Source organism: Parasteatoda tepidariorum, chromosome 5, assembly GCF_043381705.1.
Source record: "Parasteatoda tepidariorum isolate YZ-2023 chromosome 5, CAS_Ptep_4.0, whole genome shotgun sequence".
In the NCBI taxonomy this organism is placed as follows: Eukaryota; Metazoa; Arthropoda; class Arachnida; order Araneae; family Theridiidae; genus Parasteatoda; species Parasteatoda tepidariorum.
Genome location: NC_092208.1, coordinates 69542429 through 69557988, shown reverse-complemented (window position 1 = coordinate 69557988; position 15560 = coordinate 69542429). Strand labels below are relative to the sequence as shown.

General features: G+C 29.1%; 3 protein-coding genes across 7 annotated transcripts in view; 2 read left to right on the top strand and 1 right to left on the bottom strand.

Annotated features, from left to right (window-relative positions):
• LOC107451670 (rifampicin phosphotransferase) overlaps positions 1-419 on the top strand; it is a gene marked incomplete in the record, with an annotated part of 78821 nt that extends 78402 nt beyond the window's left edge. The window contains 1 exon segment of the mRNA XM_071180556.1: positions 137-419. Coding sequence (XP_071036657.1) covers positions 137-225 — 89 coding nt within the window.
• Positions 420-795: 376 nt separating this feature from the next.
• Positions 796-2040, bottom strand: LOC107451626 (glutamate [NMDA] receptor subunit 1-like). Its single transcript, XM_016067786.2, has one exon. It carries the CDS (start codon positions 2038-2040, stop codon positions 796-798), a length of 1245 nt encoding a protein of 414 aa, XP_015923272.2.
• Positions 2041-6131: 4091 nt separating this feature from the next.
• LOC107451618 (rifampicin phosphotransferase) overlaps positions 6132-15560 on the top strand; it is a 126479-nt gene continuing 117050 nt past the window's right edge. For 2 of the 5 annotated variants that reach the window (XM_071180578.1, XM_071180577.1), the window contains exon 1: positions 6496-6677. In XM_071180578.1, the coding sequence (XP_071036679.1) occupies positions 6614-6677 (64 nt within the window). In that variant the 5' untranslated portion in view covers positions 6496-6613. Of the gene's footprint in view, positions 6678-12332; positions 12518-15560 lie in introns of all 5 variants that reach the window. The other 3 variants (XM_071180579.1, XM_071180576.1, XM_071180580.1) reach the window with 3 other exon arrangements.

The following is a 15560-nucleotide window of genomic DNA, read 5'->3' as shown; positions in this document are numbered from 1 at the left end:
AATTTCTTGTATAATTCAAATTACCCATCTTCGAATTTAAGAGAGTCAAAAATTTTCGTGTATTATCCAAATTACCCATCGTCAAATTTAAGAGAGCCAGCAGTATATATATTTGAACTAAGTAATTTCTTTGTAGGTGATTATGTACTTCTGGATGGAAATCGAGGTATATTACAGAAAATGGAACCGAAAAAGAATTCTGAGCTTGAAAAGGAATTTATATAATAATATTTTAAGAATGAAGAAGTGATAAACCATTATTAAGGAGGTGATAAACTATTTTTATGCTCAATTTTTTAAATGTATAAAAGACTTTTGTAAGAGTGTCAATATACATTTTATGTTCTATGCACAAATATTTTAATTCCAAATTATGTCAAATTATAATTTAAACTTAATAAAGACATTGAAAGATTTTATTCTTTGTTTGTACATTCATTTAAGTAAAATGATTTCATGGCTAGCTGTATAAATATGTATATGCTGAGTTGCAAACGAATCAAACAATCAAAACGATCTGCAATGTCTTTTTATACACTTCACCTTTATATCGCTATTTTGGATATCCGTTATTTGGTCAAGATACCAAGTCTTATAAGAGGGGGGGATTTTCTAGACCATGGGATCCCCGTACGATACAATATTTTACATAAAACCAACAATCACAAAAAAATGTGGTTACTAAATATAACATATATTTAATTGGATATATGAAATATATCCGTTGGATATATGAAAGTGAAGTGAATGAAAGTATTTAGTGTAGGAGAATCTAGACAAGTTTTTAATCTATGCTTATACTTGAAATCTATATTTAAGATCTAAACTTAAATTATGAAAAATTTCCATAATGAGGACAAATATAGAAGCAATAATACCACACAACAACAATATGAAAACTCCTAACAAGTCGCTCAACGAAAGTTTATGTTCTGATGATTTGGGCAGAGGTTTTTCAACTTCATAAAGCCAATTTCTAAACAACTGATCATTTACAATTTTTTGGAAAATGCCAGTACGCTTTATTCTTGTTATGCTGATGTCCAGCATATCTTTACAGCAAAATCCTCGCCTTACTGCAATGCCACAAGGAACAGAAAATCCAGATTCTTGTGGAACGTATTTGGTAGTGAAAGGTTCTTTGCCATACTTAAAATAAAATACAGACCTTGCCCCAAGAAACGCTGTTGATCCGTCAAACTTATTTTCGTTTAAATAATCCTCCATAGATACATACCAGTTATTGCTTTCTATCATTTGAGCAATGTAAATTAAGTTCTTTTTTCCACTCATCAGGAATGTAGGAATCGCGGTAGTTCCCCTTGTAACCATTATTTTATATTTTTCCTTGTAAATGGCTTCCTTCATTTCCTCGAAGCTTGTAATTGCCTTATCTCGGGTCGGCACAGTCAAAAAAGCAAGTAAAACATTTGTATAGCTCACTGATATCATAAACGCAGTCCATAGCCACAGAACTGTAAAGAAGTTTTTCCCCATAAACGATGGGCTGATATTTTGGTGACATATACTACCATAAATGCCGATAAATATTCTGAGAAAGTTGTATCTTCTCTTGGCTATGAAATAGAACACCAGTGGTACTATGATAATGCAACTGATAACACATGACCACGTAATATAATCAAACGGTTGCACAAAAGCTGATGTCCTACTTCGCATTCTTGGAGGGGCTGTAATAAATGTAATTTCATTAGCTGTGTATGGTTCAGTAAAATCAACAGCTGATTCACGTTCCTTATTGTAACTTAATAGTCCAATCGCTATGTCTGCTTCACTTCTGTTTACCATGCCAATTATTCCTGACCATTGTCCATTTATGAATCGACCCCATTCATTATCTGGAGTCTTGAGAACTGTGTATTGGAACCTAAGAGCTTGAGATAGAACATTTAACAGTCTCCCATCAACTCCTCCGGATATTTTTATTTCCTTTCCTGGAGTTTCTTTCACTTCCAAAAAATTTTTAAAAGTCAAAACTGCCACAACAATGTGATTTGGAAATTTATTTTTTGATGTCATGATAATCGCTAACACAAAAGCAGTTTGGAATTTAGGGATGATGTATTTAGTTACTGCAAGTGTGGCAGTAAGTTGCAAAAGTAAATGTTAGCACCACCACAACAATATGCGTTAGAGAGTAAAAGTCTAGATTGCCACTACAATGTGATTTAGAAATTTAGTTTTTGATGTCATGATAATCACTAAAACAAAGGCAGTTTCGGTTTTAGGGATGAGGTATTTAGTTACTGCGGGTGTGGCAGTAAGTTGCAAAATGAAAATGTCAGCTCCGCCACAACAATATGTGCTAGAAAGTCAATATCCGGATTACCACAATAATATGATTCAGAGACTTATGTTTCACTTTATAATAATTGTTCAAATACAGTTTTGGAGCAATAAATAAATGAGATAGTTATTGTGTGTGCGACAGCCAGTTGCAATTGGCATGAATAAAAAATCACATATCAAGACTGTCGTATCAATGGGGTTTGGAAATTCAGTTTTTGTGGTCATGGTAATTTTTAAAAAAAACATTCTAGGTGCTACATATGAAGTAGCAAGTCACTGCTGTATTTCTAATAAAATATTGCAGTTGCTATAAGTAAATGTCAGAATCAGCTAAACAATGCAATTTCAAAACTCGAGAATCTTCCATAATAACTGTTATAAGAAAGGCAGTTTAGGCGCTACAGATGAGATAGAAGTTATGGAAAAAGTTGCAGTAGCAGGAAATTAAATAGTTTACAAAACAAATTTAGCAAAAGAACTAAAACAGGACAGACAACACATATATTGAATAAAACATTTTCCCTTTAATTCTACAAGGAAAATTGACTTAATACATTCTACATTACAATGTTTCTTTCATTTTTTACAACATTATTCTTGTACAATGTTTTCCAAGAATATTTCTGAAATTATACATCAAATATTAAGTCATTGCAATTTTGTTTTGAAGTTTCACATCGACATTTTCCTATAAAATTAAATCTTTTAAAAATGTCATCATAATAAGAAAATTGATATAGATTTCTTAAAGAAGTTGCTGCTTTAAATATTCATTTTATGCTCTTATTAATTTTAACAATAAATGTTTCAGTCAAAAATAACATACATTGTATTGCATAAAAATATGTGTTACTTAAAGTTTAAATTATGTTAATTTAAATATTGGTTTTGTATTTAATATGTAATTAAAGTAAAATCTCTTTTAGTTACAAATCTTAAAATGCCTGAAGAAAAATTATCTAAAAAAAAGATTACCACACAAAATAATGTATATTACAAAAGCTGAACATATTACATTGAATTTGGAATTCTTGTATTTTAAACAGACTGTAATGTTTTTGTAAAAAAGTTCTTGTTTCAATTTAAAATTGCCCCCAAAAAATATAGGAGGATTTTGCATGAGAAGTACATTAAAACATGCGAAATTCTACTTTATTCGAAGTTTTATAGTAGGTAGTAATTTCCTTTTATGTACAGCACATATTCAAACTGTTTTGACAATACTAGATTTCGTATCAATTATTTTCTTTAGAATCGTCTTTAAACGTAAATTTTATTTGCTTTTGTCAACAACAGCTTTTAAATCTATTCAACCTGCGTGAGTATAGGTATTAAATAAATGCATAAGAGTCTGTCGAATTTATTGCAAATTATATTTATTTTGTAAATATTCTATCTGAATCAGTGATGAGTATTTTCAAACAGATAATTTACCGTCGCAACAAACAAACAATAGAAAAGCGTGACTGCCAGTTTTTTCAAATCGAAAATCTATAGAATAAAAACGCGACTTTCTCAAGGTTTAGATTGTATCGCGAGTCGTGAAAATATATTTGTATTTTTATACAATAAGATGATTAATGAAAATATAAATTTTGTTGTTGTTAAAATAGAATATTTTAAGAGAACTGCGCTTTCGGAAATAATACTCTCTCAGAAATGAAACTCAAACTTTTGATGATTTAGCAATCCTTGAGCTATGTTTCGTCAAGTTTGAAATTTATTTCGTCCCTAAATCACGCTATTTGTGACGAAATGGGAAATCTCAAATGTATGACAGAAATGTCCTAGATTTGAGAGTTCCCGTTAAATTTAGAAAATATATTTGTATTTTTACGCAATAAGAAGATTAATGAAACATAAAAATTTTGTTGTTGTTAAAATAGAATATTTTAAGAAAACTGCGCTTTCGGAAATAATACACTCTCAGAAATTAAACTCTAACTTTTGATGATTTAGCAATCCTGGAGCTATGTTTCATCAATTTTGTGAATTATTTCGTCATAAAATCATGTGATTTGTGATGAAATGAGATCTCTCAAATGTATGACGGAAATGTTTTCTCAACTCGAAACCTCATCGTAGTGCATTTCGGGAGATTGTTAGCTATAATGACGAAACTATGATGGAGACTAGACCATCAGAAATAAAAAGCCGAAAAAGTGGATCGTCCTGTATGGTGGTCAAACAGTTGACCCACTCAGGAATATCCCGGCTTCAAATCCCGCTTCGGGTATTGGTCTAATTTATCTCTCTGTTCTAATTGTTATTAGGGTGACATTTACCCAGTTATAAGGTGTCCACAATAAAGTGATTATTAGAAAAGTTAGACACATTGGACGATTCGAGATTCTATTTTTATTTTTTTGGGGAAGAAAATAGAAGGACGAAATATTTCGTTGCTATTGACAAAATTCGTTTTCTCGAAGAAATGACGATAATTTTTTCATCATTTTAACGAAATGTTTGTTTGGAGCATTTACCAACAAACGGTTTCGTAAAAAACGAAGAATATTTCGTGAATTTTGAGGATCAATTTCTTACAATGTATATTTTCGGAACTTTAGTTTTTGCTACGCAACATTTTATAGTGATGAAAAATATTTGTGCGAAAAATTTTCACGGCATTAATACTTAAACGAGTTTTTATAAGTTTTTAATAATAACTACACTCTAAAATTTCAAAATATCACAATTCAATAATTTTATATTAAAATATTAATAATTACATTAGGGCACACATTTTGAAGCATTTACAAGGGTGCTAACTTGCTACCCTTTATAGGAAAATTTCTTCTTGTGGTTCTCTGCTACTCCCTACGTAGCAGAGAAATGAGGGCACTTTATATTCGCTCGATTGAGTTTTAAAAATTTCTGCTTAGGAATATATTATTAAATTTCCTAAGAAACTATAGCTTGAAAATTTACATTAGAATGGTTTTATAATTATAGGTTACTTAAAATAGAAAAAAAGCTTTTAACTTCTTGCGCTCATATGATCGATATAAACTTTGCTTGAGAGAAACATATTCCCATTTCTAAAAGCTTTAAACATGACTTTCAATTTGTTCATACGATCATTCAATTTGTGCATATGATCTTTCAATTTCCATGTAAAATCTTCCAAAACTTTCTTTGCTCCTAAAATAAAGATTGTTTAGATTTAGTAAGGAAATGTTTCCACAATTTTGTTTAACTCCTGATTATATGTCGTAGTGGCTTAGGAGATAGAGCGCTTGCCTCTCAATGAGTTGAACCGGGTTCGAATCCCAGCGATTACTGATTGAAACGAATTCTGTAACCTACTGGCACCAGTGCAGACATAAAATATCCTCAATGGTAGACGTTAGACTCCCTTTGCCGTCAGGCTAACTATAGGGAGGGTTTCGTGGTTTTCTACTGCATGTAAAGCAAATGCGGGTTAGTTCCATCAATAAAGTTTAGTTAAAATTGCAAAGCTACGGAGTTGAATATTGGTAGACGTAAACTCAAAAATTGGATCGGTTCAACGAAGGTTCTAAGATCCGGTGTCAATGATATTTTCCACGTTTTTTTTNGCTTAAGATTTTCAAGATGATTCAAAATAAATTGGGCAATTAAAAATAAGATTTAAAAAAAATCTAAATATAACTTCCAAATTACTCGTTTTAATATTTTTTAATCGGACAACAATTTTAAAAACTAGAACCATTGTAGAAAATACAAATGACAAATTGTAATTTTCCTTCTTTAATAATATGAATAATTTTTCGCAACAGCAACTTCAGATGAATTAAATACAATTTCCTTCTTATCCGCGCACTGAGTCAAGGGCAGATTAGAGTCTCTCCATTGTATCGCTCAAACAAGCATTTGCAGCAATATATGTCAGAATTATGACGGCGAATTCACATTTACAAATGTTATGAAAATTATTCTGTGAAAGTATGACTACACGAAATAATGAGACAACTTTATTCGATATTTATTATGCCTTTGTGTTATTTCAGCTGTGTGAAAAATTCTTATTTCATAAAGTACTGTTCTGAAGCGCCGTTGGTTTGAGTGTGATAAAGTCAATTCTAAAAACTCCGGCTCTTGTCATCGTAATTTATAAATATCTTCTATCAATCTAACTTTGTTAAAAATGATGATAAGCAGTTACCAGAAAAGAAAAAAAACAGATTTAGAAGAATTTATCTGATCTAGAGTTGAGCAGAGTTATTTTTCTTCCAACGCTTTTAGTTCAGCTGTAGTTCATTTATCTGGAAGAAATGTTTGTTTACGTATCTTGACCGGGAATCTATTAAAGAAACTATTTAAAATGGATATAATTTGGATTCTTCTTGTAATTATAGTTACCGCATTAGTATTTTTAAAGAATACAGGTAATGTATGAATTTATATAGAATATATTGAATTCTTGTTTTTAAGATATTATGAATTATTCTATTTGAAGAGAAAGGGCAATAAATTTTTTTTGCATTTATGACAGTGGGCGTGTAGGTGTATGCTTGCCCGGTTTTGGAGAAGTATTGTAGCGAATTGGCGGAGACAAAAGCCGCCAATATAATATTAGAACTTGTACATTAAATATTAAAAAAATAATAAATAAATATTATAAAGTATTTTTTGCGTGAAATTTTCTTTGAGTAAATAAGATTTTTTACTGGGTGCAATTTATTTAAACTCCTTGACGCATAATTTTCATTATATATATTTCATACTTTTTTCATAATTTAATATTAGTTTAGGTTAAAATAAGTGAAAAATATTATATTTAGAATTTTAATAATTTATGGTTGTGTGAAATACAGCAAGACACACTGGTGCCTTTTTCTCCATTAAAAGTAAAGCTTTCCGCACACGGCTTACTTCCAAACAATAATTTTTCAAAATTGCACTTATTTAGGTCTGAGGGAAACAGTAATCCATCGATAAAATTTCTTAAATTTACAAAATGGATTATTGATATATCATTGAATATGAATGAAAAAATAATCGTTCAAAAAAAATTTTTTTTTGGATTTTATATCGTCGTACAAATATAGTTCTTATAATTTAAGAAAATTCTTTTAGTAACTATAGACTGTTTTTATAATTAAAAAAAGCAAAATATATTTTTGCTTGTAGCTAGAGCTTCAGAAAAAAATATATAAAAGGGTCACCGGTGTCCTATCTGCATCAAAAGGTTAAAAAGTCATATGTTTACAAAATTCCAAATCGAAATTTTAATTTTTTTATAAATAGAATTGTTACGGAATTGGTTCTAATGTGAAAAAAAATATTCTCTGCTTTTTTTTTCTTATATTATTTACCATATATATTCTTAGTTTTTTTTATTCCAATGAAATATTCTTAATTTTTTCGAAAATTAAAGAAGAAAACACATTTTAATTTAATGACCTAAAACTTTGAAATTAAATTAGTTCACATATCATATGTTATTCTTTGGAAAACACACTAAAGTGCCATAGACAATGCTAGGCACTGTGTATAATTTATGAACACAAAAGGCAACTGTGGTAACAGCATATATAACTAGAACTGTAATTGCAGTTAATCACTTCTAAGTAGTTAAAACGACCATAATAACAACAGTGGTTACCACAATGTCCTTACGTAGCGCATAAACGTGTATTATGTATAATGTATAAAATTGTATATTATGCACAATGTGAAAAAATTGTATATAATGCACAATTAGAAAGTAATACACAATTAGCATAGTGTTGTCATTCCCTTATTCAATGGTACTTGAGCTAAATAACAAAATGTTATTTTCATCATGGCAAATTCAATTCCATACTTAAAATTATAAAAAACCATTTTAAAATCCCAGTGTTCTTTATCTACGATTGGCGGTTCTTTTTGGCTGTTGTGGCCCGTCAGTCCCTCCCTCACTCTCCCCCTGATGTATGCAAACTAATTTTTTTAAAACAAAATATTAACTCAATCATCAAGAAAAAACAATGATTTTAGCAAAATCTCAAAAATCAGGAATGTGCAATAATTACTACCTAAGTATCACAAATCAGAAATTTGCAATCACTATTTTCTATTTTATCTTAATTTACTTTCATTCATTACGACTAACATCAAACTATTGACTCATAGAAAGACGTTTACTTGCTTGATAAAAATATTTTTTTTCTCCTTTCAATTTGTTACTCTCTGTATTTAATTGAAATCATCTTTCCTGACTAAATCACTTATCTAATGTTTCGTCTCTCGTTGATTACATTTAATTTTGTCTGAACATTTATTCATAAAATCTTCAACATTTTAAATTGCATCCATAAATCTAAATTTGTAGTGACAATTTAATGTGGATTTAGGTTTTTCTACGAATACTATGTTCCTTAGTTACAGCTTCTCAATGCCATTGCATAGTTTTAAAAAAATGATAAGAGATAAAATTATCTCTACGCATTTTTCCTTTATCATCTCTTATTATTTATCTCCTTATTGTCTCTTATTATTATTTTTCTTTTTATTATAACCTGGAAGGAGCGGTAGGGGGGACAGTTTACTTTTTATGATGTTAATGTTTTTTTTGTTTTTTTTGTATATACCTGGGCTAAAAACGGTGGATTTAATTAATTACGATAATTCTTGAGTAATTAAGTTGGTGCTAAGTTACTAGCAAGTTCAGACGATAATACAAACTATGACATTCAGATACAAAAAAAGCATTTAAATAAATGCATTGCTTTCTGCTTTTTCATTTTTTGTAGATTTTAATCAAAATGTAACTATTAATATAGCAAACAAAATTATAGCAAAATGTAACTATCCATGTAACTGTAGTTTAAACCTTGTCCAAAAAGCTGAATGAAAGCATTATTATCAGTAGTCTACAAATTATATGTCGCCACGGCACTTAAAATATTATAGCTAACTTTCAAAATTATAGCAAAATGTAAAATTTTTTTATGAAGACCTAAAATTCTAAGCATTATTAGGAGAAAAAAAAGATATTTCTGAATAACACGTCCGAGCCACAATAGCTCAAGGGATAGAGTGTTCACCTCTCAATGAGTTAACCTGGATTCGTATCCCAGAGGTGGTCGATTATACGAATTCAACTCCAGCTCCTACCAGCCGCAGTTTTGACGTGAAATATCATGAGTGGTAGACGAATCATGGGTTACAATCCCCTAGTTATCGAACTAATCATGGAGGGTCTTTGTGTTCTCTCTATATAAAGCAAATGCTGGTTAGTTCCATCAAAAATCCTCCACAAAGGCTAGTTTGTCCCTATGCTTAATCCAATAGTTCTCTTGTCTTCTGGGCTGGGTTCAAAATTAATAATACACACTAGAATACACACTCGAATCACAGGAATGCCAACTGCTCCACTTTCAGTAAAATTTTTTAAAAAATTTGTAGTGAATTGAGCAGTAAAACTTGTAGAATAGGGTGATCACGTTTAGAAAGAAATATTTTCTAAGAAAGAAAGAAATTAGAAAGAAAGAAATATAATAAAGTTGTATTTCATATGATAGTGTGAATTTTCGATATTTAGTAGTGGAAAAATTACTTAAAATGAAAAATACTTAACCAAAAATGACTTAAATTTCGTTATCATTAAATAATCTTTTTTTTACCAAGTGGAGCAAGCACATCTCTGGACTTCATGCTGGTATGCTATGCAATTTTTGCTCGCATTAGTATTTATACATTATAAGTTGTATGGCATATTTCAAACCCCTTTATTTATTTATAAGAAGTATTAAATAGAAAATAATTACTGCACTATGATGTTTCAAGTAAGCAAAAAACTTATTCTGCTTTCCATTTAATGGCTCACAAAACATAGAGCTGGAGTAAAAAAGATTGGAATTTTTGTAATCCTCCAATGATTAATGTTACTATACATCGGGGTATACAAGATCCCCAGGTGTCATGAACTTATATTTACGATGATGTTACAAATAAATTTACTGCAATACACTGAAGAAACGTAATTAAGTTTACAAAAAAAACGAAGAAAAAAAACCGTTAACCTTTATAGTTTTGTTTTAAATGAAAATGCTTCTTTTGAAATCAAAAAAGCCTTAGTATGAAAACGATTGTTAAAGAGTGCAAAAATTTAACAATTCTCATATGAAGTTGAATAATCTATTTTTAAGTTCATTGTCTGGATTAAGAAAGTTTTGTGACCTTAAAGCTGACTAAGTTGTTTTATCAATTTCCGAAAAGAGAAATGCTTGGAGGTTACATATCCGTCATTACAATGCATCCGGAGTTTAACATTCCTTATTTTTTAGTTATCCGCTTTTTGTTGAACATGTTGTTCCTTTCGCTTATGTTATGATCAGTTTCTTCAGATTGCGTTTTATAAAATGTTTGTCAAGTGAGTTTAAACAAGTTACGTCCTCTTTTATTTTTCATTGTAGAGATATTTCGCGTTTCCTGAGAATGTAAACAAGAAATAAACAACAAATTTTGTAAGCAAAGCACTGCAATAAATTTGCAAATTTTTTCAGTATAATTCAGATATAATCTTATCTTGAGTTAGGAATTTCTCTTGCTTCTTAATGATACTCAATAATTAAAATATTCAATTTTGGGGTATCTTTAAGATAATTTTTAAATATTAAAGTAATTTTCAATTTAAGTTTAATACTTTACTTTTTTATTGCAATGTTTATTGGATTAATTAAAGAAAAGCTTTATACTCAATTCTTAGAGATAGAATTCTTACTCATCATTACTTTGCAAATGAAACGATGCGTGTTCGAAAGTTTGTACCACTTAAGCTTTATTTTACTTTTTCTGCATTTAGCTATATCTTGAAAACTTTTCGAACAAATTGAATCATTTCACGCATAACTATAAAATGCATTTGTCCAAAGATGATTCCAAGCAAACATTACTTATTTAATATTATTTTGTTTAATAGTAGTATAAAAAATTTTAAATTGTATTGTATACAAAATTTTGTATCGTTCTAAAGTATATAATTTTATGACGTGAAATACAAACTTTGAAGAAAATCAATCGTGTAGTCCCTTAAAAATCGAATTTTTAAAAAAAATTAAGAAGTTTTAAAAGAATTACAAATTTAGATTTTTTTTTTTTATTTTGCTCTAAACTTTCTCTAGACTTAGCGAAATATGCAAAAAAGTAAAATTAACACTAATGGGTTCGAACTTTTGTTTGCTCTCCTAACCAAACTATTGAAGGCAAATGTCCTAAATTACGAATGATTTCTATATTTTGAGGATCAGAAAACCAAATCAGTTGAATTAAAAAATATGTTTAATCAGAGAAGAAGGTACAATTTTGTGTCTGATTACGTAGCTTAAAATGTGGTCTGTACTTATTAATTAGCATATTTGACGCCAACCACGTGAACCATTAAAACTGAATCTTAGTACTCGAAGATGCAAACATTAGATCATAAGTTATTTACTATGTTGCATTTTTTCGCACTACATTAAACTCTGTAAAGAAGAGGAGGTGTTTAATTTTAAACTAAATAAACCCAATTTTCATGTTATATAAAATTAAAAGCGAAAGAGTTTGATTTCTGCTGAAGATGTTTTCTTTTTCAATGTTATTTATATATTCTTTGTAATATAATTATAATTGCAATACATTTTAATTTTATTCCAATTTTGCAGCAATTATGAATTTAATTTACAAGATAAAAATTCATAACTAAAATATACAGAACTAAGAAGTGTAAATGCTAATTTTCATATGAAAAGGCACGCTCACAAACTATGAAAAAATTCAAACTAGAATAATGTAAGATGCCCCTCTGGTACCATCCTTCAAGGCTAATAAAATACTAATATATATTTTATTAACACCCTTACTAATATACTTTAAAAACTATATATATATATATATATATAAATATATAGTTTTTGCGGTTGTAATTTATTGCTGAATGAGTTTTTAAAATGAGTATAATATTTAGAATAAATATTAAGAGAATGAATTATATTATTTTTTTATATACTGTTTAATACTTTTTATAAGAGGCCGGGATAGCTTGGTCGGTAGGGTAGGTCGGTATATTATTTTNGATTATGTTTATTGGCAGAAATGGATTATTTCTTACATATGCGTTAAACTGTATAAAATCAAGTCTAAAAAAAGGTTTGATTTGTATGACTATTCAAAAACCAATGATCCAGTCAGAGCAAATTTTATTGTCCCACAAGAAGAATATGACATAGAAGCTCCACAACCAGCTTCAGTTTTAATAAATGTAGGTAAAAATTTCTTATTTTCTTCTGTTTTTTATTATAAGTAACTATCCTGTGCTGGTACAAATGTCATGTTAACGCATTCATATAAGCATGCATAATGAGTGGATTCAGCAGATTTATTTATTTATTTATGAATCCATTATGCCTGGTAGTTCTTTCTTATCGATTCAACAACACTTTGTTGCAGACGAAACTATCTTGTTTCTGCAAAGTTGACCACATTGCCACCTACATGTTGGACGACGCACGATATTGACCTCATTTGCCACAACTATGAAAACTGCTCTAAAATTGCAGACCCTTAACCTCCTTCAACAGATTTATTTATGAATCCATTATGCCTGGCAGTTCTTTCTTATCGATTCAAGAACACATTGTTGCAGACGAAACTATCTTGTTTCTGCAAAGTTGACCACATTGCCAACTACATGTTGGACGACGCACGATATTGACATCATTTGCCACAACTATGAAGACTGCTCTAAAATTGCAGACCCTTAACCTCCTTCGCAGCATGAAAAATTAGTATTTACGCAAAAATTACGACAAAAATAGTTTTTATGTTAACAAATAACATAAAGAAAGACGAATGGGTGAATAAAATAATACGAACATTTTTATTCTAACTACTTATAAACAATCTTTCTTTCAGCAATAAATGTTTTAGAAAGTTTTACAACGCAAAACTGTTGGCGTAATTTGAATAATCATTTCTTTATGCTTTTTTGATAATGCTTTTTTGATAATGCTTTTTTGAGTAGGTGTCATTTTTACCCATGCAAGATTCGGAAAGAACAAAACAAGGAGAAAAAGTGTATAACCTTTTTATGGCTTTAATACCCAAATTTTGAAATCATGCTACAGAATTGCAGTTTTTATATCAGAATTCCTTCAGAATTAGAGTGATAAAAGGAGAGAAGCTTTAACCCCTTCCTTCTCACCCGTGAAAATGATGGGGTGAGGTTTCTATTTTCTGCTCCCGTGATATTTCTGGGCTGGAGTGTTCAGTAGTAAAGCGCCAATAAGAATAAAACTAATTCATTTCTTATGCCGGAAAAACATTTTATTTCTCATTTTGCACACCAGATGGCAGTACCATGATATTTTTAAGGTAATTATAGATAGTTAACTTATTTTAAAATAGATGACAGCACTAATCAAATACGTGTATTTGTGATATGTGATATAAAAAATATTCACTTTTATGACCGTTTTCTCGAAAATTAACCGATTATTAAGGGGTTAAACTTCCTCAGGGCTAAAACTTCCTACGCTTGTTATAATTTATGTAAATTTTGCATAGGTAAAAGTAACAACCTTTTCAAAAGCTTCAAGCGTGATCTTAATAATTGTCGTAGTAACAGTTTTGCTGTGTAAAATCTTCCAAAATAATTACTTTCAATACTTAGAGTTAATATAAAAGTGATTTTGTTCTGTATTCACCCATCTGTATTTTTGGTTTATTATCTTTATATTCTTCTATACTTTATGTCTCATTGTAATTGCTACCTGATAGCCTCAAAATCTGGATAAAAATTTGATGTATCTATGCCATTGACTGTAAATATTTTAAAGTCAAATGATCATATAGAAAACAATAATTACATAACACAGCTAAATGATAATAAAACAAACAAATTGATTCGAAACATTTTTTTCTTCTTTCACACTGTAAATCCGTTAGAAAAAATCCTCTAATTTTTTTTTCATCCTTACAAAATAATCAATATAATTTAAAATTAATAACTATTACTATTTTGAAAAAAAGTAATTTATTGAACCATATGCAATTCATTGTAAATTAAGATCCTTAACCTAAAAGATCAAGAACTTTCTAAAACCCAATGTGCCATTAAGTCATGGTTATTTTTAATCAAGGCTAATTCAAACTGTAAATTAACCTTTATTTACAATCATCCTTTAGAGTGGTTTCTCCTCTTTCTACGTCATGATTGTCATCATTCAAGGTCTGCTTAGATAATATATTTATCGTTTTTTTTTCTCCTTATTTTTTAATGAAGCTTTTATGCTGGACGTAAACGGCGCAGAGCATTTCGTAAAGACCAATCACTGGACGGATAAAAAGGTCTTCCTTTTTTAACGCTTTTAGCTCTTTTGTCAAAGTTCAATAAAAGTACATCCGTTGTAATTTTATTTATTTTTCCAGTTTTATTTATATATTTACTTCTTTTGCTTGTCTTTCATGAATTAAAAAAAATTAAACGAGACAAAAAAACTATCTGAATTTTTGGGGATGAAAGATGGAGAAAATTAAGAAGCACAAGCTCTATATAAACGTGATGCGAAATGAATAGCTTAATGACTCAGCCCATTTAATAAATACATTTATTTACATTTACTTACAATTTATACGTATTGCGTTTTAGTTAAGTTTTGAATCAACTAATATAAAACTAATTTACTTCCCTTAATCTCAGTTCAGAATAAATGCTTCAAAATTATTAATTCTCTAAATATTAATAATTCAAGTGTAACTACTACCAATATATATACAAGAATTAACCTATTACCATTTCGCCATAATGTATTTTTTCGTATTTTACTCTATTTACACAACAATAAATTAATATGCAAATTAAAAACTAATGTGTCTGAAAGGAGACCAACTGAAATGTATGAGATTCCCTTCTTTACAAAAGAAATTTCACGAAAACAGTTTTTTTACTTAGCACCTAAATTATATAATAAATTACCATTTCAGTTGCAAAACATCAAAATATATTCTTCTTTTAAGCGTGCTTTATTTCAATTTGTGATGAACATTGACGATTTAGATCTCTATTTTTCACTTTAAAGGAAGCATTTGATTTTTTATACCAGTCTTGTGCCAATCCAAATGAATTTATGTTACCTTTGTTATTTATTTTTTATTTATTTATTTATTTTATTATTATTTTTTTTATATATAGTTTCATGCATTTTTTTGTTTTTTTGTTTTCTATTATTACAATGTTCAACAATATATGACGTCTTATGATGAGCAAAATAATTTATGATTGTAATACCCCCTTTTTTTTTCTT

What these genes read in the sequence shown, in the direction of transcription:
- LOC107451626 (XM_016067786.2), bottom strand. Translation starts at nt 2,040, where the DNA reads ATGACATCAAAAAATAAATTTCCAAATCACATTGTTGTGGCAGTTTTG.